This window comes from Cervus elaphus, chromosome 25, assembly GCF_910594005.1.
Source record: "Cervus elaphus chromosome 25, mCerEla1.1, whole genome shotgun sequence".
Taxonomy (NCBI): domain Eukaryota; kingdom Metazoa; phylum Chordata; class Mammalia; order Artiodactyla; family Cervidae; genus Cervus; species Cervus elaphus.
The window spans coordinates 39,734,816-39,761,851 of NC_057839.1; the positions used below are offsets into that span (position 1 = coordinate 39,734,816).

The 27,036-nt window shown below is 40.5% G+C and overlaps 1 protein-coding gene and 1 long non-coding RNA gene across 3 annotated transcripts in view; one reads left to right on the forward strand and one right to left on the reverse strand.

The window, feature by feature from the left end:
• SLC1A3 (solute carrier family 1 member 3) overlaps window positions 1-15,399 on the reverse strand; it is a 79,220-nt gene extending 63,821 nt beyond the window's left edge. The window contains exons 1-2 of the mRNA XM_043887200.1: window positions 15,244-15,399; window positions 13,384-13,655 (exon numbers count right to left, since the gene is read on the reverse strand). Of these exons, the coding sequence (XP_043743135.1) occupies window positions 13,384-13,564 (181 nt within the window). The 5' untranslated portion in view covers window positions 13,565-13,655; window positions 15,244-15,399. The remainder of the gene's footprint in view (window positions 1-13,383; window positions 13,656-15,243) is intronic.
• The window catches only part of LOC122683544, a 47,891-nt gene continuing 35,945 nt past the window's right edge, over window positions 15,091-27,036 (forward strand). For both annotated transcript variants that reach the window (XR_006337775.1, XR_006337774.1), the window contains exon 1: window positions 15,091-15,306. This is a non-coding gene — a long non-coding RNA (uncharacterized LOC122683544). The remainder of the gene's footprint in view (window positions 15,307-27,036) is intronic.

Sequence of the window (27,036 nt, forward strand, 5' to 3'; positions counted from 1 at the left end):
TAGGGAGTCTATATAACAAATACTTCTTTGGAAGATTAAATATCACTTCACTTTCTACACTAAGACACAAAGTGTACCCTGGTGCCTCAGAAAGAACACATTCTCAGCTCGCTTTTGAAGGCTAAATACACACAAGTAAAAGCTGAAGACCTTTTTAAAGAATTTGGTCCATATCTAATCTGAAAAAATTATTGAAAACATTAAGAAGTCAGAACATATTTAAAAGTAAAAGAACGAGGCACAATCAGAAGTAAACTAGATCAAGTCACCCAACTTAAGTTTTGGTGGATGTTGGAGTTTGAAATAAAAGTTTTACTAAGATTCCTGTCCTATCTCCAAACTCTGTTTGGAGAGTTGGTAGAAAGCCTTCTAGAATTATTACTTACAGTGCAAAATTCTCAGAAAGAGATGATGTCCTCTAAAGGCTCAGATGTCAAGAGAATTTAAAGGTGACAGTAGCATTGATCTTGAGAGGAGGACCTCACATTCTGAGGCCAGCTGTAAGAAAACTACCAAAAGCCCACCCAAGATGAGCCAACTAGCTCTTCGAGCATTTACATTGCAAACCAGTCAAGCTCATTCAAACTCCTACCAAGAAAAGGCTTGGCCTGTAGGTCTTTAGCCAGAAAGACCATGCTGTCTGTAAAATGATTCAAGGACGTAACAGTAACAACAAAAGTTGATAGTGCACCAATGGTTTTATGTACCAAATGCTGCTGTTTCCCAGCTACGGTCTTTCCACTTTTGTAGCAAAGCGAAACCGAACCAAACCCAAACACACACACAAACAAAAACCTAGCACTACTTTGCCTCAAGTTTACAACAATCCAAAGTATGATGTGGGCTTCCCGAGTGGCTCAGTGGTAAAGAATCCACTTGCCAATGCAGGAGACCCAGGAGATGCAGGTTCGATCCCTGGGTTGTGAAGACCCCCTCAAGAAGGAAAAGGCAACCTACTCCAGTATTCTTGCCTGGGAAATCCCATGGAAAGAGGACACTGGTGGGCTACAGTCCATGAGGTCAAAAAAGAGTCAGGCATGACTTAGCAACTAAACAACAACAATGTGTGATGTAATAAAATCACAGGAGTGGTATCCGTCACCTTTGCCATAATCTATTGGCTAAAAGCAAGATAAGTTTCCACCACACCAACAAGCAAGCTTCACAGGGTGATTAATGGTTTGTCTGACCTGTAAAGTCTCTAGGCCTGGCCTCCAGCTGCTGTTGAACAATTTCCTGAACAGAAGAATGACTTAGCTCCACAGTGAATCTGATTCCTTACTGTGCTGTGTGAACATAGGAGCCTGCCCTTAGAGACATCTCCTGTCTGCCAAACCGTGGTTTCTCTCATGATTTGGGAAACCGGTTCTTGATTGAACTATGATTTCTCGTACGCTTAGGCTTCTAGATTCACAAACTAGGCATGGTAGCTCTCAATCTTTAATACTCTGACAAGGCAGGTTGTTTTTATTTTTATTTTTTGAGTGTGAAGAGCAGCAGGTGTGATGCAATAGCAAGATCATGGACTGAAAGTCAGATGCTGTTAGTAAATTATGCAAGTAGACACTTCACTTAAATGACTGAATCATCATAGCAGACATATAGGACTTAGAATCACCACTGTATAGATAAGGGGACTGAACCCTAGAAAGAATAAGCTGTCTGCCCAGGATTACACAGCCAGTAAGAGATGTTGGCAAAATAGGGTTATAGCCTTGGATCTTCCTATTTCCACAGCTCCTACCTTCAAGTCACATAATCTCTTTGCTCTCCTTGCCCTCTTCGTTAATCTGAAAAGTGGGAGAACTAGATCAGAAAGCCAGTATCTAAGATCTTCTTAAACTGTAATATTCTCAGCTAAATGTCCTGAGCATTATCTTAGCTTCTTTATGAATTCATCTTGTTTCTTCTAATGAATTCTAAAGTCCTTGATAATGCACACGAAACTTGTAAGTCATAAAATACTTTATCAATTTGGCCATTATAGCTATTATGGCAGGTATGCAACAGGTTGAGAGACTGAATAAAAGTTTCTGTTTTGGAAATCTGTTAGACTGTGGCCAATCCATTTGGAGATGTTAAAGGCCGGTCTCATGTCAGCTTGAGGAAGCTGCTGGACATAAAGCATCATTAACTCATTTTTATAAAGACTCCAAGGCAAAAATGGAGAATTTACCTGCTGGGGGTGGGGGGGTGGGGGGTCTGCAGCTCCCTGGCCTTTTGTTTCAGCCCAAACTTGCAGGCATTTCCTGGTGAGAAGCTGCCCCGTGTTGAGTCAACCTTTCAACCCTCCCCCCTCCTCAGTTCCCACATCCTTCAGAGATTTGGGCCCAGGCTTGGCTCATTGTTTTGTCCTTTGGTATTTCCTGTCGCTGGAGGTGGGAAATACCTGTTCCAGCCTTGTTCCACCAACGGTGCCCAGATAACCAGCCGTGGGTGACTGACAGCAGGCGGGGTACAGACGCAGGCTCAAATCCACATGGCGTGCAGCCCTGGGACCCAAGCGAATCACAAGAACCCTGGAGTTCTGAAAAACCTGGGGTTTTCTCCTTCTTTTTTAAGACAGAGACTAATATTTATTTATCACCAGATGATCCACTCGTGTCACAGTTCCTGACACATAGTAGGACTCAATAAATATTAACAAAATGGCATAGTGAGCACAGAATGTCCCAGGGACAGCAGAGTGGCTTTCAATGCGGTGTGACTTTCTTCTTCAAATTGCAGTAACACAGGCTATGCAAAATGGTAATGTGATTTATAAATAATTCTACAGAGCTCTTAAATGTCCAATCCATTGTCTTTTTAAAAAAAGTCTTTATTTTAGAAATAGTAACTATAATCACCAGAATCTGTTGCCTTTATTTCTGGTTTAAACATATATTATATTTTATAACTATATATAGTATATTTTATAATTACATAACTATATACATGTATGCTTCCCTAGTGGCTCAGATGGTAAAGAATCTGCCTGCAGTGTGTGAGACCTGGGTTCAATCCCTAGGTTGGGAAGATCCCCTGGAGGAGGGCATGGCAACCCACTTCAGTATTTTTGCCTGGAGAATCCCCATGGACAGAAGAGCCTGGCAGGTTACAGGTCAAAGGGTTGCAAAGAGTCGGACATGACTGAGCGACTAAGCACAGCACATGTACATATATAGTTGTGAGCAGAAACCGAAAATAAAATATATTTAAAATTTTCCAAGTTCCTCCTATGCCTTTGCTATGTGTCACATGCTTGCCAGTCCACATAAACTACAAAGTCCACCCATCTTTACCTGTGGCAGCAGTCCCATTGGGACAAACTTTCAAATCTCACAATTTGAAAGAGTAAATGACAACAACCTCTATGAGGTGTAAGTTAACCTATTTATCAAAATCACACATGCATATATCCTTAGTGTCAGCAATTTCACTTTAAAGGATGTATTCTATAGACATACTTTACTAAGGTGAAATAACTTTCATCCAAGATAATTCATTATACCATTTGAAAAATGATTTCGAAGAGCTGGAAACAACCTTTACATTGGGGATTGTTTAAATAAATTATAATTTGCCCATACAATGCAGGCCTGAGAGAATGGAGGCTCTTTATGTGCCAGTAAGGAATGACATCCAAAGAATGTTGCAAAGTGAAAAAAAGCAAAGTATGAAGTGGGCTATATATACTATGCTACTATTTGGAAAAGACCAAAAAAAAAAAAAATCAATATGAATTTATTTTTATGCTCATAAAATCACTCTAAATACACTGAGGAAACTGATAACAAAGCAAATTAGATCCCTGGGGGAGGGTTTTGGTGGCTGTGGCACTTTCATTTCACTTCTGTTCTTTTTGATTTGGGGCAGTGTGATTTATTTCATAAGTTAAATAACAAAATACACACACAAAAATGGTCCACAACTACAAAAAGCAATCTGATGGAATTCTATTTTACGTATTTTCTGCTAGATACCCGGATCTTTCTAAAAAGTCATTCTGGGTCTGGGTTGGCTTGTCCTCAATCTGTTTTAATAATGAATTTACTTAACTTGGGTCACGGGGAGAGGAGACACTAGTTGTGCTCAGACTTATGGTTGAGTGGATCACTTTCTGACCAAAAGACTCTTTTTCTGGAGACAAGGAAATGACTCTGAAAAAACTTTGAACTCAGTCATCTGAGGCTCATGTGCTGATTTACCTAATTAGCTGGAGTTACAAGTACCCCAGAGCTGAAGACTCAGAGACTCAACAACTCAGCAAAGGATGCTCTTTCCTCATCCACCATGCTGTGTAAAGCATCCCAATACCAGAAATTACAAAGCCCTGGCAAGTTTACTGAGTCTCAGTTTTAGTACAGGACTGCTTTCTTTGCCTTAAAAAAGCAAATCTAAGACAAAAGTAAATAAATAAGAGAAAAAAAAAACCAACTAGGGTCATAGGCATCTCTTCAAAGACATAATTTCTTTCTTGATGTCTTTGTCTTCACGTTCATCAACACGAAGAAGACAGCAACAAACACATGGATCTCTGGGGTTTTGCCTTTCTTGCTTTAAAGATGGAATTTGCAAAGATGCAATGGATCTAAACGCAGAGGCCATCTTTTCAGGGTGAGAAGGGCAGTAATTGCCCATCTCTACTCTCATTAGGGACAAATGAGCTTCGTCTTACAAGATTCTGAATAGAAAGTCTGTCATTAATAGCCCGCTATTTTCTCTCTGAGAAGAGACAGCAGTGTGTGGCCTGGAATCATTGCTGGAGAACTGGAGAAGTCTCTTTGGGGCCAAGAAGAATGATGCTGTCCTCTCAGGAGACAGGGACTCAGTCTTGAAATTCAAAATTCAAGTGTGCCTTTCAACTCGCTGCTCCTAAATTTACCTTCAACTCTTTGATAAGCTACAAAGAGGAAACCTTGCCTTAATTCAGCCAGGGTGTATCTTTCTTTACCTAGTTTTGGGGGTTTTATTTTTTTCTTTTTGCTTTCAAAACCATTTGAGCACATTTTTGATTGGGCCTAGTGATGGGAATATTCTTGGTCTAGGGAATCTGCTCTGGGCTGCTTTGATTGCACTGAAGCTTGACAAAAAACTCGTAATTTTTATCCCCAGTCAGTACAATGGCAATACTTTGTGTGCTGGAGTGCGCTCTGTGTTTCCACATCTCACAGCAATGATACAGCTCACCTCGCTGCCAGATCAAATACCTGATGAATGATGCCAGCCCAGTGTTCCATAAATATCAAGAACTCTAACACCTGGAATGTACAGCTCGGGAAAGACGGGGCTTAAATTCCAGTTGCCTCTTCCAAACAGTGTAGGCTCTTCACAACCTTGTTTACTCTACAGCAAAATCAGAGACCCGAAATTTTTGTTCTCGGACCTATGATAGGTCAGCAGAAGACAGAAGGTTGGAAGTGACTCCAGAAGAGGTATGCCTCACGTGTGTCCTTGAACATTGCTTAGGAAACACTGGCCATTACCCAGAGTCAGGAACTTGACAGCCAAGAATGCAAAGCAAGAGGAGGCAGCTGCTTGTTAGTTTAGAGAGACTGGCTCAAATGGGTTGGGAGATCATGAGTTCAGGAAAAAGGTCCCTGCAATGGTACAGCGTCATGAGCTGCAAACACTCTTGTATCTTATTTCATATATAGCTTTAGAGGAAGGCAAATTAGACTTTATATGACAGAATTTTGGAGCTGGCAGCAGACATTAGTCCAAATGTATTTTGCTGATGGTGGTGCTAGGGGTAAAGAACCCACCTGGTAATGCAGGAGATGTAAGAAATGCAGCTTCGATCCCTGGGTGGGGAAGATCCACTGGAGAAGGGCATGGTAACCCACTCCAGTATTCTTGCCTGGAGAATCTCCATGGATGGAGGAGCCTGGCAGGCTACAGTTTGTAGGGTCGCAAAGAGTTGGACATGACTGAAGTGACTTAGCATGCACGCATGATGAGAATTTGTGAGGACCAGAGATTTGTCTTAAATCATAAAGGGAGGACTTCCCTGGAGGTCCAGTGGTTAAGAATCTCCTGCCAATGCAGGGGACATGGGTTCGATCCCGGGTCTGGGAGGAGTCCACATGCCACAGAGCAACCAAACCTGTGGGCCCCAACTACTGAGCCCACAGGTCTAAAGTCCATGCTCCCCAGCAGGATGAGCACTGCAATGAGAAGCCTGCACCCTGCCACTAGAGTAGCCACATGAAGCAATGAAGACCAAGCACCGCCAAAAATAGAATAAATAAAAATCTTTAAAAATCATAAGGGGAGCTGATGGCACAGCAGGGTCTGTAAGCAGGACCTTTAGAGTCTTAGCACTTTCTTAGCTGTGTTCCAGACATTCCCAGATACTAATCAGAAGAGGGGATGAACTGGCCATGGACTAACATTGCTATAGAGGGCAAAGAGAAAGTACTCTGTAAAGTGACACAGAAAAATGGAAGGTACTATTATTATTGCAGGTAATTGTTCTGAACATACCTACTTATTTGATGGCCTACTTTTAAGAGAAACAGATTTGAAATTGCCTGCTCAGTTTTCTCATTATCTGATTTAACAGAAAGAAAATAGAACCTAGAGATAATCTTAGAACAACATTAAGCCTTACCTCTACTTCAAAACAACCTCTACCAGCTCTGTTAGAAACCAGCAACAGTTTCTCCAAGTTTCCAGAACCCCTCATCTTTCCTGCCCCCACTCCGATGGGGGGTGACAGTTAATGAAGAGTAGACACTAAAAATGGGCTTCCTTGGTGGCTCAGTGGTAAAGAATCTGCCAGCCAATGAAGAAGACATGGTTTGCTCCTTGGGTCAAGAAGAACCCTTGGAGGAAACGGCAATCCACTCCAGTATTCTTGCCTGGAAGATCCCATGGACTGAGGATCTGGACAGGCCACAGTCCATGGGGTTGCAAAAGAGTTGGACATAGTGACTAAACAACAAGGAAGACACCAAAATGCTGGAGAAAAGGAGAAATCAGGGAGACGATGGACTCTCTGATGGGCCCCCAAGTGCTAGGAACAAAAATGAGCTACTGAGTATGTTACAACATTTATTGAAACCACTTTTCCAGCAACTTCCCATTTTCCTGAGAGGGACCTCAGCTGTCAGGTGCTCCCTACATTGAGCAAGCTGAGTTGTGATAGCGGTTGCCTGGAGATTGCTTTCTGCTTTGACCCAAGAGGCCAGGTAGATAAGGGACAGATAAGGATGGTGTCACTTACTCTGAGGCTTTCCTCTCAGCTCTCAGAGGCCTTAACAACTATTAGGTCTCTTCCTACAACTCTCTTGGCTCTTTTCTCTAGCCAAGGAAACAGAAGCCACTTCCAGACCTAGACCAGGTGACTGACTTCTCTGCTTCCAGCTCCCAGACCCATTCCTGGGTCTCCATCCTCTGACCAAATAGCATCATCAAACCTGTGCATATTTCCACTTGATGCCATAGCAAAGACGGGAAGCCAAAGGCAAAGCGTGGACAGTTCCTACAGACACTCTGCCTGCCAAGCATTTAAGGAAGTGATTTAAGGTTACACGATTGTAAATGGCAGAACTGGGATATAAATCTTGGCAGAGAGGTGTTTTAATTATTCTATTTTACAAGCAAGGAAACAGGCTCAGTTGCAGAAGTGGGACACAGACCTAAGTGTCTGACTCCAGAGTCCATAGCTCTGATTCACTCCCCTCTCCAGTCCTGGACTCTGTCCCCACGACAGGAGGCAGCTCCCTGGAACGCTTGCGGAGAAGGTGGGGTGGGAGGAGGGCTAGGATCAAGTCAGCTAACGCAAGTCACTTATTTGCTATTGCTGTCCCTGACAAGTTTTCTGTAGTTCTGTTCCCTGAAGAAGATAAAGCAGATTAAAAAAAAGGGAAAAAAAATCAGACTCTAATCCCTAATACTCAATCCCTGGGTCATTTCTCTAGAACAGGGCATTGTGGTTCTCAGCTCGGAAAGCCTAACCCTTCCATTCCAGCCCTCTGCCCGGGGAGCCTCCGTTGCGTGACCACAAATAGCTGGGCTTTGGTAACATCAGGGGAGGGAGGGCCTGCCTTGGGAGCCACCCTCCCCGAAACTTCCGGAAGCTCTCTCTCTTCTTCTCTTTTCCAGGAAGTGGTGAAGGAAACAGAAATCCGTTCACCATTCTTTGGATTCCTGTTGTTCAAGCGGAGAGGAGATGCCCTTCTCTTAGTAAGGTGGAAGGTGTCAGCAGGGGGGCCACTAACTCAAATAGTTGGCTACTTTGGTCCCAAGACCTGTCACTTCAGTGCAGCAGCTGATGGTTCACCGCATCGATGAACCTGTTGAGCTGAACTGACTCAGCTGGATATTGTGTTACATGTCCGAGGCTCAGAATACCACTAGAGCATTTCTGGGAGATTACTGCTTCTAGTCATAAAGAAAGGCCCTAGAGTTAACACTGCTCTCAGAATAGACTCACCTACAGAGTAGCTTATGTAGTAGAATAACCTGATTCACTGACCATTATTCATTTACCTTCAAAGACAGAGCCTGTCTTCACTGGGCCTGGAGATGGTAAGGCTACCATCCAAATCTCTATGAGCCTCTTGCACTATATCTCCACTGCAGTGGCAGCCTGCATCTCAAACTCAATATATCCAAAACTCAACTTATTATTTCCCCCATCTTCTTCCTGTATTCCGCCATTACCACTCAGGCATCCAAACCAGAAATCGGACGATTCACCTGCAGTCCACTTTCTCTGTCAACTCACATGTAATCAACCACGAGGATTCAAGCGTGACCCTTGTTCTGAACTGTCGATTCAATCTCTCCTTTCCACACCTTGTGTTGACGTGTCAGTGCGCATCCTTAGCTAACTGTTGTGATAAAACAAGGATGAACATTTCCTGAGAGCAGAGATGAGCACCCAGAACACTGTGGTGGGTAAGAATATGAACTTGGAGACAGAAGGGTGGGTTTGAAACACGATCAAAGTGCATCAACTGTGGCTGACCTTCAGTTTCCTCATCTATGAAATGAGGATAAAGATACCTCCCTCCCTGGCTTACTGTAGCACTGCTTGGCACCATGTAAGTGTCCACAATATATGTTATACATATAACGATAGATGAGGAAACTGAAACTTCAGAATAGCTAAACACTGTATTTAGGTTCACACAGTGATTAAGTACAGTTGGCATATGAACCCAGATCTAGCCTTCATCAAAAGCCACAGTTTAAAAAAAAATTATTCCACATGGCACATCTAGGGCTCCAAGTGTGGTTGTTAATAATACAGCAGAATCTCTAAAGTACCAACACAGGAAGACCTCATGTATGATACAGCACTGTATATACAAATATGATCTCATTTTAAAGAATGCTACAATATCTGCCACAATATCTATTACAATATCTGAACCCTGTTTATCACTTTGTCATCTCATGTTTCATCCATCTTTTCTACTAAATGACCGGAGGGCAGAGATGCCTCATCTCAAAGCACAGGGCCAGATACACAATATCCAATATTTGTTAAATCACTGAATAACACTGAATCTTTAAAAAAAATTAACTTATTTATTTAGTAAATAATAGATCACAGTGGGTAATGTGTGAATGTGGTATAAAGCATTTATTAGCATCATGCCATAGCTAACTGAACTAATCAGCCCTTAAAGCATTTAAACTATACAAAAACTTATTTAGGATAAAGTAACATTCCTTCCATCCTACTCACCAGCTATCCAAATTCTACCCCAAGAGGCAGTCATGATGGCTCATTTCTTGCACATCCTTTCAGAGATATTATTGAACTGCACTCAATTTTAGTGCAATTAAAATTTATTGCCAAAGAGTATCAGGGAATGGTGGGAAATGTTTTATACACATTCAGTCAGCAGGTTTTTTTCCTTAAAAAGTCACCAATTTCTCTCAAAGCCACATAAAGAATAGCCTAAACATTAACGTTATGTGTGTGTGTGTGTCTATCTTAAGACCAACAGCAAAAAAGGTGGTAGGTGCTGTATTTGTGAACTTCCTCAGGTAAAACCACCATCTAATTCTCTGCAACTCTATTTAAAGATTCCTTCCCCTTGAAGTTGACCTTAAGACCCATTTCTTCATAATTCTTTGGCCTGAGATTTCACTTTTATTTTCTCTTCATTCCCTGCACATGAAATGAGTAACATTCTGTTACTTGACCATGACAAAGGATTTTCCTTTCTTTCAGGGAGATGTCTGAGGTCACTCTAACACAACTGACCACAGTTGAAAATGAGAAAATGCTTCCTGGAGAAAGAAGAACAGTAAGCACTTTCTCAGTATGGCTTTTTTCAGACAGTTGTCTGCAATAGCCCGGGAACACACTTCATCTAATGCTTTCATGATGAACTATCTTACAGACATCCAGCACTTGGCACTGCCTTCTCTTAGGTTGCTAACCTGTTCCTGTTACATGGGCTTTGCAACCTGGCATTTTCAGACTTTTGATATCACTTAGAAATGACAGTAAAAATATTATTGCATAGAAATGACATCCAATTGTTCATGTAGTTCTATGCCTGTGTTTGTAGAAGAACTGCTATGGAAATATTAATATTTACAATTCTCTACTTTTTTGAGTATATGGATTTACATATCTCTACTCTTCCTCTCTTTTTCTAGTTTTTATTTCCACACACTAAATGAAAATTTACTTTATTGTAAAAAGATAAAGAAAATAGATTGGAATAAAAAGTTCACCCCAATATGTAGGTTTTTACAGTCTTTCTTAGTAAAAGCGATCAAAACCTAAGAATTCGAAAACTAAGTAATAGCTATAGTTCTTTTGTCTCATTTCATCTTTGGGGAAAGAAATTATTTTCTTCTTTCTTCCTAGCAACTTCCCAGTCTTTTCTTACACTGCAGCAAATAAATTTGAGAAGACATGAACAGACATGTCCTTTTCCTAATATTTCTTTAAGGTTGATGTAGACATGTACCAGTGACAAGCTTAGTTCATGTTTTCACTCAATGGAAGAGGCACCAAGAGATAACCGAAGCTTCTTCCTTCTTTCCTAAATCTGTTTGTTACTAAATTGAGATTCCAAGTCTTTGGTGTAGACTCAGTGGTCTCTCTGACTGTCAATGAGCTCTTTCTATTTGTTTCTTTGTTAGTGCCTTCTTCTCCTTACTTCTACCTCCTCAGTTTCCATTAGTAAAGCCAACACCGAGGGCAACCTGCCAAGCTATCTACCCCAGCTCAGCCAACTCATCACAAATCTCACAAATTGTAGGAACGACTCACTGGACTAGGAAATGATCCCGGAACTCAAAGAGAAAATGGACTCTTAAATTTGGGATTATCTTCCTTCTATTAGAGATGTTATTTCTTTTTAGTCACTTAAGAACTGCCTTCCTCATCAATCTGCTTTCCATGCTCAGGTTTTTATCACTTTTTATTTCTCTATTCTTTAAATGAAACACTTCTGTCCTAGAAATTGAACTCTTGTGTTTAGAACACCATTTTGAATCAGTGTTTCTACATCTTTTCCAAACATACACCAGTATCACTAAGCTCTATTATTATATGGATAGAGTTACAAAATAAATGGGTATTTGTTAAATTAATGATAGGGATGCAGCTTAACCATCTGTAGGAGAATTATACGTTTTCTGCTGAATTTAACTGAGTAAATCATATAGCAAAATGACAAGGCTATGTGAATGCATCTAGCATTGCTTGGTAACTGGCTTCTACCGAGGCATGGCAGCATTTTCTTCTTGGCAACTCTCATGAGATATAAACTAGCTGGGAGAGCAGAGAGGCAAGATGGCAGAGTAGTTAAGAGAAATCACCTCTGGCTCTAGACAGCCTGAGTTTCACTTCCAGCTCTAACATTTATTAGTTGTGTGATGTTGGCCAAGTTGCTTGATCTGTTCATGCTCAGTCTCCTCAACTATAAAATGAAGATCAGAGTAATCATACCTATCCATGGTCTTCATAGGTTTGTTTAAAGATTAAGTGAGCTAATATAAGCAAAACACCTAGAAAGTAGCTGGCATAGTGCTGTATAAACGTTCACTGTTAGTATTATGCAGCTATTAGTTGGCTTGACAATGACTGTAATTCGTTGAGAATAATGTATTTTACATCAGCTTCCAAGACAGTGACACAGCACTGAGATACTTCTTCCAGGAAGGTACTCAAACCTGGCAACCTAAAGAAAGCCATTACTTCTCCTAGTTAATCAAGACACTTTCCCTTGGCACGTCTCTAGAGTTAATTGAACAGTCATTAATCAACAACAGTTACTAGAAGGAGCCAATGATGTTGAAATGGAATGTATCTGAAGTCTTGTGACAAACTACTCTTCTGCTATATTCCTATCTGTCTGTGATCTAAGAATCCCATTTTGGGAGACAAAGTTACAATTATATTTACATGCTACCGATTTTTCTTAGTTGTTTCGTCATTACCTCTTACATTTGATGGAGATTTTAGCAAACTTCAAGTTAGAGATTAAAGCCTTTTTTGGTGGCAGATTTAATCTTTGATTTTTGTTCTGTTTTTTTTTTTTTTTTAAACAACATGGCATTGGCTTATCTGTTTACTAGCCTAAGAACTTTTATATTGGTTCAGTCAAAAATCCCAAGTAAGGAGTTTCTTCAACTACATTTTAAAGGAAGATTAATGCTACTCACAAGTAATGAACTGTAATTTCAGATAACAATAAATCAAACAAAGCAATAATTCTTATTTGTACAGATTGCTGTCAACAATGCTAAATTAGCAAGAGGCTAAAATGTTTCAAAAGAGTTATAGCCATTTACGTCAGGCACTTTAGAGGCAATGAATGAATGAGAGATCTGTGTTAACATTTTCTGAAATTTACCTTTCCCAGTCCCTGGATGAGAGAGAGTGCCAAAAAAAAAGATTCCACCTCTAAGTCTAAGAGTTGATACTCAGCTTCAGTTAGAATATAATTACTATCAGGGACCTGTGTCTCATTTTGGGTATACTAATTGTGTAAATTAGTTTTAAGTGAAAGTTACATTGTATGATGATCACATTTTGGCCAGATCTACTGTGCTTGCTTGTTATTATTGTTATTTGACCGCTCAGGCCTAATGATTAAATTATCCTCTTTTATTCTTACATGAGATGGAAAAACATTTGATTTATTTCCCTTCTCCACACAATCAATTGATTTGCATAATGCCTAAGGATGCTTCTTCAGATTCCCACATGTTTACGAAAGTTCCAAACGTGCCAACAGACTGTCATGTAAAGGGGAAAAAAAGGAATCTTCAAGTTCAGAGGAAAGCCTGGGCGGTCCTTTTGAATACCTACAATCAGTTCATCAGATAATTTTCCCAGGCAGTCAGATGCCCCAGAGAAACAAGATCCAGTTGTTTTTTTTTAATTTTGGAAGGGGGTTTTGTTATCAAATGACTTACCCACAATGACTGCAGTGACTGTGAGCAGCACAAATGCATTCCGAAATAGGTAACTTTTAACGTCCTCCTTTGTGATGTTCTGCACTTTCTTCTTGGCCAAGAGTGTGCGTTTACGGACCCCTTGCTGGAATCTCTCCATCCTGCCTCCCAACCTGGCCTCTTCTCCATTGCTTTTCGTCATATTTTACTTCTCTAGAGTGTCTCTGCTTTGAACGTCAATGTCACGGAATCAGCCCCAGAAAGCCAGTCCTCTTTGGTGTTAAAGAACACAACTAGATGGGAGAGAAAGAGACAAGAGTTACAGCCTCCAGGGGTGAAAAATCAGGGCTGCCTCACACCAGGGGAAGCTGTTGGCAAACTGCATGATCGCACTAGGAATCAAGGACTGGAGAGCGGCAATGCCAGACCTCAGGGCTCAAATGTGGATATTTTACTGAACCACGTGTGAGACATGTGCATAAATCCAGAATATATGAGCAGGAACTTGTGTTACATTTTTTAAAAATTGCCCTTCCTTCTCCAGTGAAGCTATAAAAGGGCTCATCAGAGCTGGGTGTGACGGAGAAACCCCTACCCCAACCCGATCCCCTGGACCCCAGCTGGGCGCCTTACAACAGGGTTCACCCTCAATAAATGTCCAACTGAATTAAATGCACGGGAAACACTCAATAACTATACTTAATGGCTTATGTCGTATACATGGCAAGGGCATAACCAGCTCAATAAAATGAATTAAGATGTTGAGATTTCAGTCAGAGGTTTCTGTTACATATATTAAAGTAACTATTTTCTTCATTAAGAAAAAAGTCATGATAACATCCAATAGTAAATATGCTTATGAAAAGAACACAAGTACCCACAGGCCCTGAGAAAGAATGACTCTTTCACATGGCAACTTTTTAGTTTTTTTCACAAAATGAGCAAAGTGGGCTGGGCATATTTATAAATGATCTGAAATCATAATTCATTTACATTTCTGTCACAAGTAGAAGTACAAAGTAGCATTTATCTTTGTGGCAAACATGCTGAAGTCTTCTGAGGAAACTATCGCCCACTTCTCTGTATTTTAAAATTTAGGATTTCTGGAACAGATGAAGAGATGAGTCCAATTTTCATTCCAAACATTACAGCTAGCGTGGTTTCTGGTTTCTTTAAAGTGCTCCTAGGTTATTCAAATCTTCCCCTTGGTAGAAATCAGCTCTTTTGAAAGATCAAGAAATTCCTCCTGCTGTTTAACAAGATTTCTAATCCATAACCTTTCCCACGATAAATCCAAGTAAAAAGCAGCGGTGCCTGGGGACGTGTGTATCTGGCGAACAGCCAGCGTGTGCGCCCGTGGGGGAAGTGACTAGAAAGCGAGGGACTCCTCGGAAGCTTTTGGCAAATTCAAATGCGGGGCGGGTGGGGGAAACAAACCTAACAGCTTTGACTTTTAAATAAAACTACAGGTTGGGGTCAGTGCTAATAAGACGTACAGGTCGTTCAAGACTTCATCGCAGATTAAACGTTTAGGGAGAAGTAAAGCAGAGGAGACGCGAGAGATCAGTTTTTTTCCCCCTACTGATCTCTCATTCCCCTTACCAGTCACTTTTAAAACAGACCAGCTCAGCCTTGGTTCTTTTCTAGCGCCGGAACCACAATCTGCCCCCAATCCACCCTGAATGACTCAACTCCAAATTAAGAGAGGACGCGGCGTAAATAGACACCACACGCTCCTTGATTAAATCACTAACATGGACTTTATCTAGCAAAATGGCTAGCTTTTACTCTCGCTACTCCTCTGCTTGGGAAACAAAATACAGGGGCAGAGAAATGGAATGAGAAATTAAGCCCAGCAGGAATACAGGACGTCAGACTTACCTTTTTCGGATTTTGTAACGGGTGGAAGATACCCCAGGCAATGACAAGGTGAATTCGCAGCAGGTACGGCGGAGCAACAGAACGCAGCGAGCGAGGGGTGCATGTGCTCTGAAACTGCAAATTACTATCGGGGCAACTTAAGAAAAGGGGCGGAGTCTGTGCCCGGGAAAGGGGGAGTGGGGAAAAATGAAAACACCACAGGGAAGGAGGGGAGAAACCCGAGGTTTCTGGAATATTGATTAATCTTGGCGCACCAGAAGCCTGCTTGTTGGCTTTGTTTTGCTCCTTAGACCACTTTGCCGCTTTGTCAGTTCACTTTCATTAGAAATGCAAAACCGGGACCAGGAAGACTCGGAGAATAAAGCGCGCACACACTCAGAAAGCTTGAAGTCTTGATTAGAACGTTTCAAAGAAGAGATTTCTGGAGCTAAATTTAATTATCTCACATTGTTGCTGTTTCCTCCCCTTAAGGAAACACGAGTGTGCTCTTTTGCCTGGTTGTACGCTATTATGATAGAGTCCCTCTTTTTAGAATTGGGGAAATAACTGACATTTCTTGGGAAGACCCAGAAGGCAATCAAGCATGGAGGGAAAAAATGCTATAATGCTCTAAACTTGACTAAATTTACTCAAAACACAAGATGAGACATGTCTCTATTTTAGCAGTTAAAACTCTATTATAGCAAATCTAATTTAGCTCAAATTGTCTGATGGCAAAGATTTAAAAAGGTAAGAAACACAAAGAGACCAAGATCTTTGCTAGGCTACTAAAGTAAAAAGCATTTTAAGACCAAGAGTATAAACGCACACTTGAAGTTTCGTAATTGCAAAAGATAAGTTTGCTGTATAGACAGATGCCTCAATTTTAAAGGATGCTAAATGTCCTCTACACCCCCACCTGCCCCATCATTTTTTAGGAATTAGAAATTTCTCATTTCCTTGAGACTGTAACTCGCACTTCTAGTCCACCTTTCTTAAGAAAGAAAATAGATTTTTAAAAATTAAAAAAAAATTTTTGAGCCTGACTCAACTCCAAATTGTTTAGCATGAAGAAAAACATTTGATAGAAACAAAGCTCATACCAAAAATTACAGCCAGAGTTCTGTATTCCTGTTTATTAAATCTCATATTCCCCATACAAAATCCGCTTAATTCTTAGGTCTGTTTTCCAACAAGAAAGTATGTCTTTTTCTTTCATTAGCAAATCCAGGGAGATTCTGAAGATATGTCTCCTGCCAAGTCTCAACTGTTGCATGTTTATACTTTTTTGAACATCTCCTGGTTGGAAAGCAATGGTGAATCATGTAAATGCTAAAAGTATAAATTAGCAGCAATTACAACAACTTTTAAAATTGCATCATTCTAAGGGTTTATTGAAAATATATGCTCTTGGCAGTCCCAACCCTCAGCAGTCTTTCTCTTTCTTTTATCTCCTAGGTCACTTAGCATCTGTATCACATAGTTTAACATTTAATTACAAGTCTCCTACCGCTCTTTTCTTTTAAAAAATCCTGTTAAAATTTCTGGCTTCCCAACTAAATTGTAAGTTCTTTGAAAGCAAGAATGGGTTTTATACCTGATACACAGTAAATATTAAATTTAACTCCTATGAATGAGTGACATAATAACACTCGGCGACAAACAAAATCGCTTTTTATGTTGGCACTTCTGGCCTAGGCGCCATTTCTCAATGCCTTGACTACATTTTAAAGTATTTATTTACTACACTAAGTCCTCTGTGAGTCATGGATTTAAGACTAACTTGTCCACATTTCTTGTGGAAATATCTTGTATTTCAAGAGAACTTAAAAGAGAAATCTTTATATAATTTTAAATGGAATTTCAAGCCAAGTGGCATTTCCGTCTTTTATTTCTGGTTGTTTTGGAGTAGGGGGACAAGAAAAGGGATTAGAAAACCATACTTTGGTTAGTATAGAGATGAGAAGGCTCTAGTGCCCTCTCTTTATTCCTTTTTTCTAATCCCCGAATCTTGGTTAAAAACCATTTCATTAATTTAGTTAGCGCAGACATTATAAGAGTCTGGTGAACCCCAGAGAAGGGAAGTAATTCACCACTGAAAGTTTTGTTTTCTATAATAAAAACCTAAAGAGAAAATGAGATGCAAAGAGTCTCAGTTCAGAGTTCATCTGAATTACAAGGGTGTAGTCTGGGGGAAATATTAGGAATTACTACTTTTAAGTACCACTTTCTCTTTTGGAAAGCTATAGCAATAATGCCCTTGGGACAACTTGGGTTTACTCAACACATATTTCTTCCTTTTCCTCTATTTTATAAACAAGACCCTTGAGCCTTCAAACATTTTTTCCTTTACAGAAATACTAAATAAGCCAAACAGCAAGAAATTATGAACAAGTCTCTATATGTATATTATTTAATGCTACTGTGGGTAGGAGACACAGGGCTAGGAAATCATAATTTTTCTATTACAGAGTTAAAAAAAAAGATGTGACAAATGCTATTTCTTTTGAAAACTTTCAAGAATTTTCTTTGAACATGCTATTATAAAGTATGTTGTAGGTGAATTCATTGGGCTGGTGGGAGGTGAGAGGAAATGTCACAATAACAACAAACAACCAGATCCAACCTATCCTTGAATTTCCATTAGTTTGAAGTATGAGGTATTAGTAAGTTTTGTAACATAGTACAGAATCATCAAATTTCAGCATTCAAGATAAGGGGATTCTGGAATTTGAGGAAGAATGTGATTAGAAACCCTTTTAACTTTTGTTGAATATTTTTCACTTTAATTTGTAATTTCATTGGAGATTTTGCCCATCCTTGTTCAAATAGTTGACAGTTTAGGATTAGCATAAGGAATGTCAATTTTCCTTTTACAATTTGGAAATTGTAGAATATTAGGACAATGAAGGGGACTTGATTTAACTCCAGTGGAAGTACTAGAGGTAGGAGGCACAGAAATAGTACTTGTGGTAGATGGTCTCTCATTTTGTCTTAATTTTTTTTTCCTTTTAAGCCCGAATGTAAAAAGCAAAACAACAAAATGTTGGTGGTGAATTCTGGTTAGGTTTTTAACAGATTGGTTTATGTTGAACCTATGTGAAGCCTGAAAATCCCAATTTTAGTGGGCACCTAGGCTTCCCTGGTAGCTCAGAAGGTGAAGAATCTGCCTGCAATGCAGGAGACCTGAGTTTGATCCCTGGATCAGGAAGATCCCCTGGAGAAAGGAAAGGTTATGCACTCCAGTATTCTTGCCTGGAGAATTCCATGGACAGGGGAGCCTGGCAGGAAAGTGTCCATAGGGTTGCAAAGAGTTGAACTATAAGTAACCTTTACCATAGTCACTCATTCAACAAACCTTGAACAAGTGCTGTGTTCCAAAAACCAGCCCCTTTTCTCTAGGAGCCCACAAACACATCTGTAATTATTATTCAGTGGGCAGTGGGAGCGGCCCAAAGAAAGTTATGGGAACCCTGTCCTGCAGCCTATTTACCAGGACTTCCTCTGAGACTCAGAGACTCTTGGAGAATCTATGCCTAGCTCAACATTATTCTTATTCTGTGTGTGCTGTGTTAAGTCGGTTCAGTGGTGTCCGACTCTTTGTGATCTCATGGACTGTAGCCCACCAGTCTCCTATGTCCATGGGATTCTCCAGGCAAGGATACTGGAGTGGGTTGCCATGCCCTTCTTCAGGGTAACTCACAGAGGAGCCAGAACACTAAATTAAAAAACCTTGAACTCTACTCCTAAGCAAGAGGGAGTCACAGGATTTAAACATTGGAGTGATTTTAGTTTTAGATTGATGCAAACCTTTTAAGGGAACAATACTTCAGTAAGGAAGCCAAGGGGACAGAGGAACCTTTACAAACTGGAATGATTCGCACTCACATTTAAAGATAAAAAAAGATTACACTGAACAGTACAGACAACTTCAAGGTATGGAGGTTCAACAGATAAGCTGGAATTAAACTGAGACCACCTTCCCTAAAGGTAATTCCTTTCCATATCTCTGGGCCCACCCACTTCACTCCTTTTAGTTACTAGTGGGTTTCTCTAGAACATTTTAATGTTTGACCCCTGAAGAGGTTTAAGAAGCGGTCTGAGCAAGGGCAGAAGCCTAGGGAATCCCACTATAAGAGAGAAAAAGAACAGGACTCCCCCTCAACAAATCTGCAGGTGGTAAGAAATTATACCAACCATTTTATCCCAAGTTAGCTAAGAGTTGGACACAATGATGGTTTACAGAAATGTAACACATTCTCTTCATTCTAAAACTAAAGAGGGTCTGCTTTTTAATGAAGATTTCACAAGCCTTATTGCTATTAATTATGACTCATATTGTGAAATGGCTCTTTTCCCAGTTGTTCAAAGTGCGCCAAACCTCCACAGGACCAGAATCTTGGTGTAATTGGGAAAGATCGGGTAGGTCAGTGGGAATTAAAGCTTTCCACAGAGTGTTAGCAATAATGATAGTCCACATTTTTACAGGGCTTTATAGTTTTGTAAACACTATTACAAACATTATCTAATTCCATCTTTGTGATAGTGTTTTGTGGAACATTCTATCATTACTGGCCCCCTGTATCTCCAGATGTTGACATGGAGTTTCATAGGGATTAAGCAATTTGCCCAGGATTACAGTCAGTGAGTGACAAGAGCTCTTAACAGTTCTCGGAAGTTTGGTTTTTCATCCTTTTCCAAAAGAAGTCCTCAGTAGCTTTTATTAAGACAAAGAGAAAAGAAAGTAAAGAACATTAAAAGGAATGCCCACCATCTGTTATTTCTTCTGGAAAGTCAACCCTAAACTTCTCCTCTTCCTTCTCTTCCTCCTCAAATCTTGATAGGGTGGACTGCCCCTTCTATATGCTCCCAAGACTCCTGGGGTTGAAATTTCCAGAGTGATTGCCACCCTGTTCTGTAACTCTCTCTTTCTAGACTGCGGGCTTTGTGAGAACAGAGTCGGTCTTTACAGCTACTGGACACCCAGTCACTAGGACAGAAGGTTGCTTGGTTAAGTAGGAGTTATTACATGAATAAATGGACACATCACAGCCACAAATGTGAAAAATTATATCAATCCATCTCCAGTGCTAAAACTTGAAGAAAGAATCTCAGTAAATATCAAACTTTAAAAGGAGGAGAAGGAATTCCCTGGCAGTCCAGTGGTTAGAACTCGACCCTTCACTGCTGGGGTCGGGTGACATGGCCAAAAATAAATAAATAAATAAATAAATAAATAAATCCAAGTGGAGCTGCTCTAATGGAATGGATAGGAGATGGGGGTCAGAACCTATTTCAGTGCCCCCTCCTCTCTCCCTCAGGGGAGCCCCTCATCAATGCACGGATTCTAGGCCTCATCTTTGAGAAGAAGGACGAATGAGGAAGTCAAGTCAGCTTGTGCCAGGACTCCTTAGTACCAGGTCCAGATTTAGAATTTAGATGTCCCATTCCTGCTCCCATCAAATTTTTTAATCACTAAACCACAAATTCCTCCCCTTCCAAATTTGCATGTCATCTGTAAAATGAGATTGGTGGTGGTTTACTCACTAACTCATGTCCAACTCTTACAACCCCATGGATTGTAGCCTGCCAGGCTCCTCTGCCCATTGGATTTCCCAGGCAAGAGTACTGGAGGAGGTTGAATTCCCTTCTCCAGGGGATCTTCCCAACCCAGGGATCAAACCCTCATCTCCAGCATTGCAGGCAGATTCTTTACAGACTGAGCCACCAGGGAAGCCCCAAATGAGGTTAGACTATGTTACTTTGCTCAAGTAGCTTTCCCTTTCAATGTTCTATGATTCTAAATCTTGTCATGCCAGTAATAGGCTTGCCCCATTCACTTCGGTCTATTTAGTTAAGGACACAAATTTTTATATGCACTCAGTGATTAATGGCTTCTCATTAGATTTCTCTGCCACAAATTAAACACAAACATATAAACAGTCACCAAAGGAAGCTTATTGAAGGGCATGGGTTTTATGAAGCACAGCAATGACATGAATCTTTTATAAGTGTTTGCTAGTATAGAATCATAATTACAGCAATCAAGACAGATACACATCTTTTGTAAGGAAAAAAGTAATTATAATTTAAAAGCACACATCTCAAAGTTGCCATCACAAAAACAACTATTATAGCAACTATTTCGCATTTGGACATTTTTTTGGCAGGAGGTCTGGGCATTGTTTATTGTGAGTCAGAAACAGGCACTGAGAAAATATGCAAATTTTTTAAGCAAGAGAAAATGCAGCTTTGAGTTGAGAAAACAGGGTGAATGGTGGAAACTGTCTGGGTCTTGCACACAAATCATTCTTAGCGGCTGAAATAATTTTTGGTCATCGGATGCTGCGAGAGTAATTTGGGGTAAGGTCAGAATAAAGTTATTCATGCTTTAAAATGTACAGTCAAGATTTGTGCTGTGCTCAGAAGTTGAAGTCCATCTTCTGCTAATGTCACGTCTGTGGGCTGATTCTAAATTGAAAGACCAAAGAAGAAACCTTTAGAACGCTACCAGTCCCATTTTCCTGGGCTGGGCAGGGGGATTGCTGTGGCCTTGTGAGGCAGTTCACTTTGGGTCACAGAGGTGGCAAAAACCAAGCCTCCCCACTCACCCTGCTCTTTTCTCACATAGGACCACACCTGCCAAAATGAAATGACACTCACAGGATGACCTGTTCACTCTTGTCGATAGACCTCAGTTATTAAAGGTCATTTCTATCACAGTTGCGTGAGTTCCAGTAAGTTCTTCAAAAATCTCTTAATACTGGGACTTCCCTGGTGGTCCAGTGGCTAAGGCTTCCTACTCCCAATGCAGGGAGCCCAGGTTGAATTGCTAGTGGGGGAATTAGATCCCACATGCCATAACTAAGAGTTGGCATCTTGCAAATAAATATCCTGCGTGCTGCAACTGAGAAGATCCTGCATGCCACAACTAAGACCCAGGACAGCCTAAAGACATAAATATTAAAAAAAAAAAAACAACCAACAGGTAAAACTTGGGGAGATAATTTAGTCTTAGAGAAACATACACTGAGGCTGGGGTCAGGTTGTGGAAGTTTGGGCAAATCCTGGGACTAAACTAAAGGTAAGACAAAAACTAGGTTTCAGACTTTTTTTTTAACCTGATAAAGTTAATTCATGTATGGGCCCACGTCACACATTAAAACCCAAGTCAGCCTACATTGTCAAGGAAACCTAACACATCAACTCCAAATCTCCAACTCAGCTTTAGCTAGCTTGTGTGCTAAGTCACTGCATTCGTGTTCAATTCTTTGCAAACCATAGCCTGCCAGGCTCCTCTGTCCATGGGATTCTCCCAGGCAAGATTACTGGAGTGGGTTGACATGTCTTTCTCCAGGGGATATTCCCGACCCAAGGATCGAACCCAAACGTCTCCTGCATTGGCAGGTGGGTTCTTTAACACTAGCACCATCTGCAAAGCCTTAGCTTACTTTACCAGAGAATAGGACCTACCAGCCTTATAAGGACCTCGGGCCAATTGGCCCTGTTTCAGCGAGGCCTCTTCTAAAGCTCTACAAATTCACTTTTGCCCAAAATCCCTTGGGAAGGGTGCTCCACTGCTTATGATGCACTGTGCTCCCCGAGTCCCTGGATTGTTTTCACTTGAATAAAGGACATCAGACTTATTTCTAAATTGTATTATTTTTGTCATTTGATAAACACTTTGTTATCAGTTTCCTGAGTTTGATTCCTGGGTCAGGAAGATAACCTGGAGTAGGATATGGGAACCCACTCCAGTATTCTTGCCTGGGAAATCCCATGGGCAGAAGAGCCTGGCTGGCTACAGTCCATGGGGTCATAAAGAGCTGGACATGACTGAGCGACTTTCACTCGTTCAAATAAAATCTCATGATGGAACAAACAGTAATATCACACATCAGGGATAAGCCTAATGTGGAGGTGGGATGCCCAGAGCCTCTGGATTTGCCCTCCTTCTGGCATCCCCTCCCTTCTCCCCACCACTAGCAAGTTAACCCTGAGTGGGTTCCCAGGGCAAGATATGGAAACGACTGTATCAGGTAACTCAAAGTACTCAAATTCTAAGAAAAGGACTCTAATAGGATAGAATAACATCACAGGAAAAGACAAAAGCCTTAAACTCTAAGGACTCCACATTTTTAGTGATGCCTCAATTAATAAATCTTACAGAGGCATGGCTTGTTGTAGTAAATTCAGCCATCGGGAAGATGTCTGGGAGTATGTTTTGCAGATCTCAGGCCCAGGCCTGTGGTCAGGGGATGGGAAGGCATGGTGGGTGGTGATGAGACAGGCTGGACTGAGTAACGGATCATAATTTTTATGGCCATGTGACCATAAAAATGTACCAGGATAGATGCAGGAAATGCCAAATTAATGGTTTGCCCAAAGTCAATGAAGTTGACATCAAAGTCAGCACCTGGACCTGGTGTTCACACTCCCAACGATCATTTTCAGAGAAACATACAGTGAAAGCCTAATATGGTTTGACTCACTTATGAGGGAGATATTTTCAGGTCCCGTGTTAGAAAGCTATATTGTCCATTATGGTTGCCACCAGTCACAAGTTGCTATGGAGTGCTTTAATGTGGCTAGCACAAATTGAGATGAGCTGTAAGTGTGAAAGTGAAAAGTGTTAGTTGCTAATCGTGTCTGACTCTTCACAGCCCCATGGACTGTAGCCTGCCAGGCGCCTCCATCCATGGGATTTTCCAGGCAGGAATACTGGAATGTGCTGCCATTTCTTTCTCCAGGGGATCTTCCCGACCCTGGGATCAAACCTGGGTCTCCCGCATTGTGGGCAGGCTGTTTAGCATCTGAACTACTGGCTAAGTGTGAAGTATATACCAATTTTGAAAATTTAATCCAAAAAATGTTAAGTATACCATTAATAGTTATTCATATTAATTACATGTTAGTAATGATAATATTTTAAATATTGGGTTAAGTTGTTGTTTAGTCACTAAGTCGTGTCTGACTCTTTGTGACCCCATGGACTGCAGCACAACAGGCTTCCCTATCCTTCACTATCTTCCAGTTTGCTCAAATCCATATCCATTGAGTTGGTGATACCATCGCACCGTCCCATTCTCTGCCACCCCCTTCTCCTCCTACTGTCATTCTTTTCCAGCATTAGTGTCTTTTCCTGTGAGTCAACTCTTTACATCAGGTGGCCAAAGTATTAGAGCTTCAGCTTCAGCATCAGTTCTTCCAATGAAAATGTAGGGTTGATTTCCTTTAGGATTGACTGGTTTGCTCTCCTTGCAGTCAAAGGGACTCTCAAGAGTCTCCTCCAGTACCACAATTCAAAAACATCAATTCTATGGCACTCAGCCTTCTTTGTGGTCCAAGTCTCATATCTGTACATGACTACTGGAAAAACCATAGCCTTGACTATACAGACCTTTGCTGGCAAAGTGACATCTCTGCTTTTTAGTATGCCGTCTAGGTTTGTCATAGCTTTTCTTCCAAGGAGCAAGCGTCTTTTAATTTCATGGCTGTAGTCTTCATCTGCAGTGATTTTGGAGCCCAGGAAAACAAAATCTGCCTCTACTTCCATTTTTTCCCCCTATTTATTTTCCATGAAGTGATGGAACTGGATGCTGTGCTCTTTGTTTTTTTTTTTTTTTTTCAGTTTATAATGTTCTTTATTACAAATTATTAGTACTAGTCTGTGCCTTACATTTATTTTATTTATTTTTTTAGATCCGAAATGCAATTTTACTTTATAATATTGTAGTGGTTTTTGCCATACATTGACATGAATCAGCCATGGATTTACACGTATTCCCCATCCTGATCCCCCCTCCCACCTCCCTCCCCACCCCATCCCTCTGGGTATTCCCAGTGCACCAGTCCCGGCTCTTTTGTTTTTTGATTGTTGCGTTTTAAGCCAACTTTTTCACTCTCCTCTTTCACCATCATCAAGTTAAAGAAAATATATTAAAAATATGTTTAAGAATTTCACCTGTTTCTTTTAGCTTATTTTCATGTAGCTAATAGAAAACTTAAAATTACATACATGACTTGCGTTGTCTTTCTGTTGGACAAGACTGTTACAAAGTGAGTACTCTTTATAGAGGTGTTCTTACACTTGGCAGCACTAGCAAGCTCTCCAGTCCATTCTCTCTCAATTTATTTAAATAGATTAGCATGTGTTGAGACGATTTTGGTCTCCTCACAGAGGTTTAATGCAATGGTAATAGTAATAATAATAAAACAGCTACCATTTATTAAATCTTTTCTGTGTGCCAGGCCCTGTGCCAAGTGCTTTACATTTGCCTCATTTACTTGTCACAACAACCCTATTGTTACTAAATTTTATTATTCCCACTTTCCCAATGAAGGAATTGAGGTTCTGAGAGAATGAGCACCCAGCCAAGATCACAAGCTGGTTAAGTGGTTGGACTGAGATTCTACCGCAGCCACTTGCTTTTAAAGCTCAGGCCTTTGAATGCCACACAATTTTGCTTTGAGAAAGAACACTCTTGATGAAAATACTGCCTTCTGAATTCTACAAATTCCCACAGGTCTGAAGACACTGAAGGGAAGTCAGAGTACACAGAGAAGGACAAAATGGTTGCAGTCCTCAAGGATCTTACAATATCATACGGAGAACATATGCACAGTGAGATAGATGACAATATAAGGCCTGATGAGATTGAAAAATTAAACTCTCTAGACAGACAGGAGAGAGATTAATTCCAGTTTCGGGGGGGCGCGGGGAGAATGGTGGGTTGCATGGAAGAGGCAATATTTCAGAAGGAATTCTACAGATGAAGTTTTTTTTAATAGAGTTAGGAAGATCCCCTGGAGAAGGGAATGGCAACCCACTTCAGTATTCTTGCCTGGAAAATTCCACGGACAGAGGAGCCTGGTGGGCTACGGTCAATGGGGTTGCAAACAGTCGGACAGGACTGAGGGCCTAACACACACACACACACACACACACACACAGGAATAGCCCGGGAGAATCTTTCAGGTGGCAAAACCAAAGAGCAAAGACACTGCATGGACTCCAGAGAAGCTGTTAAAATGTGGCACAAGTGAAAGACAAGACAGAAGAGGTCGAGTATACTGTGTTTCATTTTTAATTTTTTTTACTGTGCCAGGTCTTAGTTGTGGCATGCAGGATTTAGTTCTCTGGCCAGGGATGGAACCTGGGTCCCCTGCATTAAGAGAGCAAATTCTTAGCCACTGGACCATGAGAGAAGTCTCAAGCATACTGCATTTAGACAAGTAGAGAGTAGGAAGGTAGAAAGACCTTGGATACTTTGCTTTATTCTTTTTTTTTTTAAATTGAAGTATAGTTGATTTATAATATTGTGTTATATAGCAAAGTGATTTGGTTATATATCGATATACATGTCTATATACATACATATACATATATATTCAATTAAAATATATATGAATGCATATATATGTAGCTATATATGTAAATTCATATATGTAAATATATGTAAATAAAGTGATTTGGTTATATATCGATATACATGTCTATATACATATACATCATACATATATATACATATATATTCGATTAAAATATATATGAATACACATATATGTATCTATATATGTAAATTCATATATGTAAATATATATGAATACATATATATTCATTAAAATAATTTTTTTGTTATAGGTTACTATATTTGTGGAGCTCTACACCAAGGTCACAGATGTGGAACCCTGTTCCACAGGATAAAAATCTCTGGAACTGACCAAGCCTCATAGCAACTGTTGCCATGAGCTTCTGGATCTAAACCAGCCAGTTCCATGACCCCATGTGATGTAAAATACCCACCCTACTAT